This window comes from Ascaphus truei, chromosome 1 (genome assembly GCF_040206685.1).
Source record: "Ascaphus truei isolate aAscTru1 chromosome 1, aAscTru1.hap1, whole genome shotgun sequence".
NCBI classification, from domain to species: Eukaryota; Metazoa; Chordata; class Amphibia; order Anura; family Ascaphidae; genus Ascaphus; species Ascaphus truei.
In genome coordinates this window covers 186,013,696-186,026,329 of record NC_134483.1, presented here as the reverse complement: position 1 = coordinate 186,026,329, position 12,634 = coordinate 186,013,696, and the positions used below count along the sequence as shown (strand labels likewise).

General features: G+C 43.1%; 1 protein-coding gene across 2 annotated transcripts in view; it reads right to left on the bottom strand.

Moving 5' to 3' along the window:
• AOPEP (aminopeptidase O (putative)) overlaps positions 1 to 12,634 on the bottom strand; it is a 490,654-nt gene that overhangs the window by 343,573 nt on the left and 134,447 nt on the right. For both annotated transcript variants that reach the window (XM_075599100.1, XM_075599108.1), the window contains exon 4: positions 4,268 to 4,418. In XM_075599100.1, coding sequence (XP_075455215.1) covers positions 4,268 to 4,418 — 151 coding nt within the window. The remainder of the gene's footprint in view (positions 1 to 4,267; positions 4,419 to 12,634) is intronic.

Here is a 12,634-nt window from a genome sequence, read left to right as displayed (position 1 = left end):
TCTTACCTACCTCTAGGTGTCCGTGGTCGTTGTGCAGGGACCGTAGGACATGGTACTGCAGGCTTCTGGGCAGAACCAACTGTCTCCTGTCGGGGTGATTATGGTAGGGGACGATCCTGTAGAGGAGACCACGTTCTATGTGGAACTTGTCCCAGTCCGTCATGATGACTGAGCCGTGTGGAAGGACGGCCTTGCAGCAGGGTCAGTAAGATGCTAGGCACGGTATGAAACTTTAACTGTAGTGGTTTATTAGCCACAAAACAAACACCGGTTGCCCTGTCCCTTTAAGAAAACCAAATAATGAAAATAAACACCTATTCTGGTTAGGGAAACTAATTAGACTTCACTCCAGTCCTTTCTAGCGGCAGCTGGCCAACTATACTGGTCCCCAGCTTAAAACATGCCCCGACATATGCACCCCACATGAACAGTCTCAAGTACATCAATATAAAGTCTTTCTTATCTGTTAGTCCATTGGAGCAGACGTCCCCGCATCAGCACAGCCTCGCGTCCTTCTTTCCTAGGGGAACTCGGCCCCACGTGAGCTCAGAGGAACTCTCCTCTGTACCCTTCCTTAGGGAAAACAGCTAAACTCTCTCTGTATCACTCCAAGCTGGCCCCAGACCGGAGATGCAGCTGAGGTAAGAATCAATTTCCCCCTGCACCGGTCAAACACTGTGGCCATGCAAAGCTCCCTCACACACAGCTCCATTGACTGAGACACCTAAGGTGACCTTGCTGTATACACAGAAGTGCAAGACAGACTTTTTGGACATTGTCAGCTTCCTGTGTCTGTTTTAAAAGACTTCCTTGTTCATTCAGACCAGGCTAATTAGCTGCATCTCAGGGTAGCTTATCCAAGGGAAATTACCCCATGTATGCTGGAAAGTCCCATAGCTACTAGCTCTCTAGTCCATAAGGACAGTGACTCCATCACAGCGGTTAGGGGCACGCTTCACCAAGGATGGGTCGTTCTGGTGGATGGCCTGGCGTATAGCTCTTGCCACTGGATCACACATCTGGTACTGAACTACTTCTTTCCTGTCTAGGATGGGGTCCTGAGTGATGGCATGCCTTCTGGATGGCAGTAGGCGGGGGGAGTTCCTTGGATTGACATTCCAGCAAGTTGGCTACTCTTTACACTGAGAATGCCACCTTGTCCTGCACTATTGCTGCCGTTGAACACATCGCCCGAATCCCAGGTCCAGGGATTTGTTCCCATGGGCCGTCAGATGTAGCACTCAGTCCAGTCTTTGGGACAGAGCATCGGCTCCGATGTTTAAGGGTCTCGGCTTGTACTTGAGGGTGAATTGGTAGTTCGATAGTGCCGCTAGCCACCTGTGACCGGTGGTGTCCAATTTGGCGGAGGTCAGTATGTAGGTTAGCAAGTTGTTATCTATCCACACCTCAAAAGAGACTCTGTACAAATAGTCTTGGAGCTTATCGACTACCGCCCACTTGAGTTGGAGGAACTCCAGCTTGTTAACTGGGTAGTTCTGCTCGCTGGGTGTCAAGCTTAGGCTCACATATGGCACAGGGCGGAGGCCAGCAGGGTACTTCTGATGCAGTGCAGCTCCCAGCCAATTGAAGCTTGCTTCCACATGTAGTATATACTGCTGCTCAGGTTCGGCATAAGCCAAGACGGGTGCTTCTGTGAGGCTTTTCTTGACGCCAGTGAACGCTTTTAGCAGGTGGATGTCCACTTGTCACCAAAGGGTGTCCGTGCGGATGCAGCCTCTTGCCGTGGTTCTTCTGGGTAGATCTTCAGGATCAGCATGGCCGAGGAATATATACCTTCCACTAGGACTCTTATAATCACTGCTGGTCCCACTTGACTGTAGGAATCCGGCAGGGGCGCTTCATCGGGCTGGGCGCTGGGGCGCTCTCCGATGACATGGAGGGTATTTCTGTCTGATGGACAGTGAAGGCCATGGCCCTTGAAGTGGATGTCCTTGGCTTCGGACAGTCCTTAAGAGAAATTACCATCTTGGCCAAAGTTGTAGCAGCAGTTATTTCGGTTCGCACCGGTGCTTGTGGTAGGGGTCACTCTCCGGGGCATCCTGGATGCGGAGGCAGGCACCCTTGAAGGGGGATTGTCCTCGGCACTTTCTGCCTCCTTGGGCTTCGGGGTTGACACCCCTTTGTTCTCTTCTTTGAGGGACTCCTTTGAAGGAGCCGCATGTCTCTCTCCTTTGGAAGATTCCTGAGGCGTCTTGGGAGTATGGACTTGCAAGATAGCCTCTTGAGTCTGTACACGATCCATCAGCTCTTTGAAAGTCAGAGGATACTCCGCGGATAGGGTGCAGCTGATTCAGATGGCAACTGGGTGCATAGGCAACGCTCCCCTCAGGACTTGTCTGGTTCGGAGGTCGTCGGCCTTGGACACTTAGACAATCTTTTTATTTACTAGAGTCCATAAGGCCAATTGGAGCCATTGGAGGAACTCCGATACTTCCTCCCCTTCATCTTGTGTAAGGGCGTGGAACCATGCCCTCAGCGTTATAGCGTCGTCTGGAACACCGTAAGCTTTGGTTACGACCTGAATTAGGGCTAGGGGGTCGGCCTCCGTGTGACACATGATAGAATCGCACCATATTGGCAGCTGGGGTCCATAGACATTCCACGACTCTCTATCTCTTGACAGTGTCCGTGCACGTCTACTCTGGCAGTACTTGCACCGCATGGTCTCGCTATTCTTCAAACGCCTCTTCTCCCAGCGGTGTGGGCTGCACTCCGGAGAAGGCTTTCAACATGCGATAGGGTTGGACTGGGGCAAGATGACTTATTTTCTCATTCAATTGCTATAAGGCTCTCGCGAATAACTGAGCTCCATCTGTACTGCTGGTACTGCGGTGGCTCAGTCCAGACCGTCGACTGCCAGCTTTGCTCCGGTTAGGGCTCCCTGGGGGAGGGACAGATGTGGGCACCTGACACTATTCTGCCCTCGGGGTGTGTGGCAGGACGGCCTGTGGCCAAGGTCAGACAATAGTCCACACGTGTAGTTTCAGATTAAAGCAAATGTTGAGTGCTTTTATTTCTCCACAGCATAATTAAACATGTGGGCACACTGTCCATTTAAGGCAACACAAAAGCAAAATGATATCCACATTGGGAGAACTTACTAACAATCCAAGCCCTATCTATCAGGCTGGCTGGCTATGTCCAGTTACCAAGCGTACTCCACTGGATGTCTGTATCCTATTTTGCATCTATAATACGGGCTTTAGTAAACCCCGGTATCTGTTGCACTGTGTCGCGCAGGTCAGGCAAGTTCAGTGACACTGGCACCTGGCTAATGGCAAACACGTATTCAGTACATAAAATGCTGTGTATATAAGATTGAGTATAGCTACTCTTTGACAAAGCCCTAAGGGGTGAAACGCGTTAGAGCTGTGGGGGGTCTGTTCCCCTCTTTTATCCATTTTTGTCTATGACTTAATAAAGTATTTTTTTCATATAGTACAGTCCAGCCTCAAACACTTTTTGCGTAGCAGTACCCGCTGTTTCTCTCTTCGGTGGGAGGTGTTCATCTATTATCAAATATGGATCTGCATTGAAACCTTGGACTCATTTGATACAATTGCATCTTAATTATTCAGAGATTATTCTTGATCTATTTTCAAATTGAAACCTTGGTTTCCAACATATCCGCTGTATACTCTTTATTCATGTATTACACATGCTATTATCCTTATTACATCTGTATGTGGCATGCATGGTGTTTATGTGGTGAGACATTAGTATTTTGACTCTTGTATCTCTCAGGTCTTTTGTTCACATCTATGACCGGCCGGTCTTGCGAACCTAGGAAAATACATTTTTCCTTAGGTTAGCACAATATACCTCATTGTGTCCACCTATATTTAGATTGGTGACGCAGCATACCTATCCTGTCAGTCTTTGATTTATATGCATGTAGTGTATATGTTGGGTCCTGCCCCCCATTCCCCCTGTTTTTGGTTTTATATGTTTTAATCATGTTACTGTATATCTGACATTAAAGTTTGCTTATTTATATTGTTAACTAATACTGTTAACTTCCCCATTAATTATCTTGGTAACCGGGAGGGTCCCCAGAGCTGAAAACATTGCGGTTCGGCTCGGGTAAAACCACCCAGTTCCAATCCTGTAAATAAAATGGAGGCTAGTTTGTTCCTTTAAGTATAACCCATGTGTCGTGTTGTGGTTGATGAAGATCGTGTTCATATATTGGTGCTAGAAGGTTTTGATAAGTCAAAATAACAAAGCATTGATAGCAGCCACCAACCTGCTGTCATCAATAGATAACGATGGACATAAATGAGATGTTTCCACATTGGTGCTGGAGTTTTCTTTAACTTCTTCCCAATTTCCAACTGCGATGGTAAATGTGGATGCTGGCATGGGCATAGTTACATAGTAGAACCAGCTGAAGAACCCTGTGTATAAAAAGGGAACATTACAATAAGTTTTTTTCAAGCCTAGCTTACAAATGTGAACTAACAAAGAATGTTAGCAATTTGGTGGTAGACTATATTTGATGTACAGTATAATCTATACCTTTTCCCCGAAACCACAGTTATCTATGTCTAAACTACCATAAATAGGACAGATCTATATATAGTGGTGCATTTTTAATGGATTATCATAATTTTACAAGTACTAGCTTTCAGAAGTCAACCTTCCCCTTTCATCAGGTCAGAGATAAAAAGCAAATACTGGATGTAGTTTAGATCTCTGGCCTGACTGCTATCGAAACAACAGAGGTGTCAATACATTTCCTTGAATGTATTTGTTTGGACTGGTACAGCTACATTATCAATTTATTGCACATGAATGTTTGAAATAAGCTTAAAACAAAAGTGGACAACATGGTTCACCACTCTTTAGTGTACTCTCCAAGGTAAGACAGACGTCGCATTAAAAACTGCATTCTGCATTAGGTACTTCTCCCATAAAACTAGAATATTTCAATGTCTGTATAACCTATGTTCGTTAAGCCTGCATCAAGGGGACCTATTCAATTCCATGTCGTTTTTTAAAATCACATTTGCTATCGCATTCCTCATGCTAGCACTTTAATATTTGCAGAACTATTGAACAAAATTTGTTTCAATTTTTTTTTATATCTGACATTTTATTGAAGGTAAGTCATTGTTTTATATTGCAGTTATTCAATTACGAACGGGACCTATATTTGTACATATGAAATTGTAATACAAAACGGAAAGGCAGGCAAAAAAACTAATAACAGTTGTACAGATAATTACTTATACAATTAACATTCCAACTCGATTGTACAGTATACTCGTTTGAATCTGTGATAAGAGTTAGAATATCATTTTTCACATACTGTATCAAAAACATAAACATAATGTAAATCTCTGTCACCGGTTAGAAATCCTTATTGACTAAAGGTAAGACATATCCGTCTTATCAATATTAGTCTGGAGTTCTCTCTAAAGCTGCTGAAAAATTGATGCCAAGGAACCAAAACTTTTTAGATTTATTTTAACTAAGTGATTTAGATAGGCCATACGTTAGGTAACAATAAGTTATCGATTTGTGACATAGTAGGGGGGCGGGTAACAATGGTAAACCTAGCAGAACAAATCTGAGGATCTTTAGGGACTATTTGGGCTATTATGTCATAAATGTTGGTCCATACGGGAATGATTTGGAGGCAAGACCCCCAGATATGGGAAATGGAAACCACCTGCTAAGAGCCTTTCTAGCAGAGTTGGGAGTAGGATGGGTATATTTTGTGTAGTTTGGCTGGAGTAAGGTACCAACTGTATATTAAAATAATTAGCTCATGAAAAAGGGTAATTTAGTTAAACCCTTTGGCCAAAGCACTTATAAGCCTGCATGCCACGTCAAGGTATACCCGTATGCAGGTACCTACTATTTTATTTTAGCCTAATTGGTAGGAGTGCAGTGTGACGATGGACAGGATTTGGCCCGGGATTAAAGGGGTTACACCCCAATTAGCCACCCTCTAACCTCACCAGGGAGACAAGGGGTTAACTGGGCTGAGGCCCAGACGTGTGATTTAACCCTTGTCATAACCTGAAAATGTATATTCCCTGTTCCCCCATGTTTTATTGTTAATCATTGTCTGCATCACACACACACTGGGATCCATCCGGGAGCACAAGGGTTAATAGTGGTATAGTGATTATAGCCCTTTGTGTAACTTTCCCGCCTTTTCAGGCACCATTTTGCAGGTTCCCATAGGCCGCCATTAGGGCTCAATGCATTTCAATAGAGAATTGTGCTGTTTTAGTCCTGTTTCCTGTAAAGACCAGCAGGTGGCGTCCGAGAGGGAGAGCGGCGGTTTCCCATTGAAAGTCAATGGGCCCATTGACTTCAATGGAGATTCCTCGAGGTAACTTTCGAAGAACAAGTTGGCAGCCATCCAGACCGCAAACCGCAAAGCGGATACAATGTCCTTTAAAAGAGCTAAAATCACTTGAGTGAAGTTCAACGTCAATTGGCGTGGGAATAAACAGTTCTAGGGCACCTAAAAATAAAATTCTTTTTGCCCCTAGTTCCTAGGCTTCCCCCCACTCGACCACAACCGGGTCCCCGAATCCTGGACCCCCGATAAGGGTCGAACCAGATAGAGCGGGTCGCGCCATAGGCTTTGCCGGCGGCGGCAGAAACGGCTCAGAAAAATGACTAAGTGTGAAATGCTGAATTTTAGGAATCCATATCTCCAGTTCCGGAGGGACCAGAGGATCAAGGTTTGGGGTATCTGTAGTCACTGCTCCGGCATCACTGCAGGACCATCCTTGACCCTCTTGGACCAACTCGACGGAGTATGGACCCCCTTGAAAGTTCGGGACTTTTACCATTGATTCCAATGGGAGAAAAACCGCATGGTGAAAAAATGACTAAGTGTAAAATGTTGAAATGTGTAAGTCCATATCTCCGGTTCTGGAATGCCCAGAGGGATGGGATTTGGGTGACATGTAGCCAAGGTTCCGGCTTTAATGCATGCCCATTTCCAGCCCCCTCAGACCAACCAGACGGAGTATGGACGAATGTAAAGAATTGTGGATTTTCTCATAGACTTCAATGGCGGCGGTTCCCCATTGAAAGTCTATGGCAGGAAACCCCATTGACTACAACGGCAGAGTTGCTCCATTGAAACCCATGGCGGCAGAGCCCGTTGTTTTCAATGGGGATTTAGTGAAAAGCTGAGAATTTTTTTTAGCGGAGATTTTTGTATTAAAGTGAAAAATGATTTAATGTGCATTTGTGTATCTCCGGTTCCGAAGGGCGAAGCAAGTCGCGTTTTGGACCATATGGTGTCCCAGTTCTGGCAATGAGAACTGGGAAGATTGGACCTGCTAGACCCAACGGAACCGGATATTTTAATACGTTTATGTTTTATGTTTAATACTGTGTCCCAAGGTATGAACAAAGACCCAGAGGAAATTCTTTTGCATACCAGGATAGCAGATGGCCCTAGAGGCGACCCAATGTCTAGGACTTAAGTATTGTTCAAAGGGTTTTGTCACCCTCCCTGTTTACCTGTGGGCGGAAAAGGCTCAAACCAGAGCAGTTTTTAAGTGTTCCATTTAACACCTTCCAACAAAGGTTTTCCTGCCAGAAATCCAAATGGGTAGACGGGCTGGCATTCCATTTACATATGTGGGGCTACAGAAATGAGACCCCAGAGTTCTACTGCGCCTGTGTCAACTAGCAGGGGGGCATGTATCAAAATGTCTTCCCACGTTAGTGAGTGGCTGGAGGTAATTGCAAACCAATCACAGGTACTTAGTGTTAAGGATAGAGGGACAAAAGGTTTATAAACTGCTGTCCACCCTATATCCTTTGTCTTCATGTGTTCATTGTCTTCATGCCTGCATGTCATCAGGCCTGTTGTGCTATACCATCTTGATTGCTGAGAAGAAATGCCATGCAATGTCTTGGGCTGATTGCTGTATGAAACTGCCAGTCCAGATGGGACTGTTTTCATCATTTTCATCTTTTAAGTAAGTGTCTATATTTTGCTGTTATTTGTACATTTTTGTGTGTTCACCTTTATCAAGGAATAAATTATATTTTTATCATATCTAAGTCTCGTCCCAGTTCAGACCCAGTGATAAATATATATCAACTGTTATATATATTTATGTGTGACTATACAGCCTGCCATAATCTCACCGTGACACCTATATTTGTACATATGAAATTGTAATGCAAAACGGAAAGGCAGGCAAAAAAAACTAATAACAGTTGTACAGATAATTACTTATACAATTAACATTCCAACTCGATTGTATACTCGTTTGAATCTGTGATAAGAGTTAGAATATAATTTTTCACATACTGTATCAAAAACATAAACATAATGTAAATCTCTGTCACCGGTTAGAAATCCTTATTGACTAAAGGTAAGACATATCCGTCTTATCAATATTAGTGGGGAGTTCTCTCTAAAGCGGCTGAAAAATTGATGCCAAGGAACCAAAACTTTTTAGATTTATTTTAACTAAGTGATTTAGATAGGCCATACGTTAGGTAACAATAAGTTATCGATTTGTGACATAGTAGGGGGGCGGGTAACAATGGTAAACCTAGCAGAACAAATCTGAGGATCTTTAGGGACTATTTGGGCTATTATGTCATAAATGTTGGTCCATACGGGAATGATTTGGAGGCAAGACCCCCAGATATGGGAAATGGAAACCACCTGCTAAGAGCCTTTCTAGCAGAGTTGGGAGTAGGATGGGTATATTTTGTGTAGTTTGGCTGGAGTAAGGTACCAACTGTATATTAAAATAATTAGCTCATGAAAAAGGGTAATTTAGTTAAACCCTTTGGCCAAAGCACTTATAAGCCTGCATGCCACGTCAAGGTATACCCGTATGCAGGTACCTACTATTTTATTTTAGCCTAATTGGTAGGAGTGCAGGAATCGTTCTTTTTGTTTTTCTATATGTAAGGCCTGTCTGTTTACCAGCAGCAAACTTCTATAGGGAGGAGCACGGTATTATGTACAGTTTCCCACCAACTGTATATTATCTTCGAAAACATTTTCTTTGTCATAGTGCAAATTGAGGATTTCGAAGCAGCCTCCCAAATATCCAACCACACCTCGAGCGCTCCCTGCCTAGATCACTTTCCCATTGCAGCATAAACCTGTTTCTAGGACTTTCGTTTAAAGAGAATAGAATCTGATATACAAATAAGATAATTCCTTTTGCCTCTAGATTCTGTAAACAAAGAGATCTTTTAGAATGTTCAGAGGTAACAAAGTGTCTGATCTAAAGATAACCAGAAATTCACCCCTAGATATATGGTGTTCTGTGCATAGATTCAAATGGTTTGACCGAGTCCGCAGAAATTAAATCTGAAAGTCTACATAGGCTGGCCTTTTTCCAAGATAAAAAAAGTCCCCCAAGTCCACCTGTTACTATCCCAGAGTTGACACATGATTTCTAAGAGCAGTGTTTCTCAACCAGGGTGCCATGTTCCTCTGGCATGGGTGCAGTCGCCTCTGGGGAAACACTCTGCCAGCTGCTCAGCTGGCGCATTCCGCTCAGTCGGGAGACTGAGAGGCTTTGATCTCCTTGTTCTCGCTCTTCTCTCTTAGCCTGGCACAGAGGAGAGAGGAATCACAGATCGCAGCCTCCCTTCTGTGAATGGGGAGTGTGTGATAGAGAAAGGTAATGAATGTGCTATGTGTGAAGGGGGTTGGGGGAAATGGTGAATGTAGAGTGTGTTGAGAATAATGGTGAGTGTGTTAGAAGTGGGTGAATGTGGTGCATTTAGGGGTGCATTTGCTCAAAAAAGATTGAGAACCACTGGGTTAGAGATCGATCATATAGCGAATGTCTATGTTTCTTTGGGAGCCATAAGATGTGAATGGTTGACACTTTGTGGCCTCAATATCTACCTAATTTTTCCACACACCCCCTTCCCCCCCAGAGGGAACTGCCAGTATATTAATTGATCTAACTGGGTCACTTCATGGTGTTGGAAATGGCTAGTCCACCGGTCAGGTGATAGTGACGTCACCGTGCGGAAGTACCTGCGGGAGGAGTGAATGCAATGCGCTTAGATGCAATAAACACAGGCTGACTTGGTTCACAGATAAGTGAAATTGATTTACCATGACTTACTAACGGTGGTATTTACCGCTGGTACTGTGCTTGCGTTTCTTCTGCTATCAGCGCCCAGCAGTTCATAACTATAATACATGCAGGATTATTTGTGCAATCATCCCCTACGAGACGTGATCATATGACTTGTATACTGTGAACTAACATTGTGTTTAGAGGAAGAGATGTGTTACTATTTTCTTTGATGTTTGTTATTATTTGCTACATACTCTGCGACTTTACTCTGTACTGTATCTAAATATGTATTCAGTAACAACCATGTTTTAAGCTCAATTAACCCAATGGTAGATACAGAACTGTTTTACTATAAGAGGCTATAACTGGATGCCTTTGAACCGCGCCTCGAGGTAGATTAACACTTGGTAGAGTCTACCTCAATATACAGAGTAGCGCTAATTGAGATATTACCAAAGCGCAGATGTAGCAATATTTGTTAATTTGTCCATTAACATCTGATTATGACGCAGTATATACCAACTATTTGTGCCCACAGATAAGCAGAACTAAGCATGTGCCATATACACCATAACTTAAGACGGAAACCAAGCATATAATAGGCTAGAAATACGCTCTAGCTTTAAATAATGGTATGATAGCTACACTGTTGTTCTACTACAAGAGGCTATAATTGGATGTGGTCCTCTGAACCGCACCTCGAGGTATAAAGACACTTGCTAGAGTGTACCTCCAGACACAGTGTAGCTTGAATTGAGATGCACCTATTTGCAGACGATTTCAGGATAATTGTGTATACTTACTTATGTGGCACTACATTCACTTATCAGGCACAAGATCAGATATATGGTCGTAACAGTAAACTCACACATTGCAACTCCAAGGGTCTAGCAGAGATTTACTGATTGGCCATGATTATTGTGAGTATGTGTTTGAGATTGCCACTAACCTGTGTGTTAGGTCATTAGTTGGCATTTGATACACTTAGCTACACATCTCTCCCCCATACACGAGTCTCGACCCATACTATACCTCTATTGATAGAGGGCTGCTATGGGGTAATGGGGAATGTATTATTGATTGTTTACACTAACCATGTATACACATGATAGTAATTATGTAACAATATGCATGGTGTTCGTCACTACCTAATGCGTAGCAGATTATAACAATAAGTGAATTACATTTTTTCTCACTGGGTATTAACAGTAGCTCTAGACATTTACTGTTCTAATTTAGTCTAGGCACGACTTCAAGCCTTCAGTGCATGTGGCTGGTGCTATACATACACCAAGCCCCATGTTTTAGAATTTGCAATATAGCGATACATATCTAATGTGAGCATATGTGGTACATAAGAATAATGTCTGCTTACTAACTACAGACAGTACTCCTGATATAACTAATGGAGAGAAGAAGGCGGTGCAGCTGCCTACGTCAGTGAAACAGACCGGGAATCCTCTGGATCAGCAAACTATAAATTTATTGGCACATAAATAGCAAAAAAAATGTTCACTCTGACATGTTTCGTGCGAGCATACACGGCACACAACACTGCACATTAAAATACCCAGCAACCCCAGCAAAGTGACCAACCAAAGATCACTATGTAGAAAACCACTCCCCCTCCTGTCAAACACCAGCTGATAGCATTAAGTTTTAACAGAGGGAGTGGGAGGATTCCTGATATAACCAGACAGTAATTGCTCTTGATAACATTGGAAGCTACTGTTCTGCTACAGCACCACTGGAATTTTCCAGAGTACATAAGGTAGCGGTGTCCTAGGGACAGGCCATGGACTTATATACCTGATCCCTCTTTCCAGACTATTTTTAATTCTCAATAAAATGGTTTTAACCAGTATCATTTCAACACATTCCTCTACGATGAGTGCATTCAGTAGGGCCCTTTCTTCTCTTCAGCGCTTCCAATTATTAGCCCTACATTGCACCATTGCACTCTTTTCTGTTTATATTTAGGCAGATGCAGATATACCTCCATTCTCTCCCCCATTCCCCTATTTCAGTCCACCACAAAGATAAGTGTCTTTGTAGAATAGTGTTAATCTTTTGTATCTTCAAATAACGTTATGAAACTCTTTTTGGGGCTTATCTAGGTCTACTATAGGAATTTTCACAGGAAGTGTATGGAAAAGGTATAGTAGTTTAGGCAGAGAGTTCATTTTAATTTACATAATACACTCTATACATTATACATTATACTGTATATTGTATTGTATTGTATTGTATGTCTTTATTTATATAGCGCCATTAGTGTACATAGCGCTTCACAGTAGTAATACATGTGGTAATCAAATAAATAACAGATAATATAAATAACAGATCATGGGAATAAGTGCTTTAGACATAAAAGTAACATTTCGGAAGAGGAGTCCCTGCCCTGAGGAGCTTACATTCTAATTGGTAGGTAGGGAGAACGTACAGAGACAGTAGGAGGGAGTTCTGGTAAGTGCGTCTGCAGGGGGCCAATCTTTATGTATCCTGTGTTCAGAATATCCACAGTGCTATTCATATGCTTCTTTAAGCAAGTGTGTCTTAAGGTG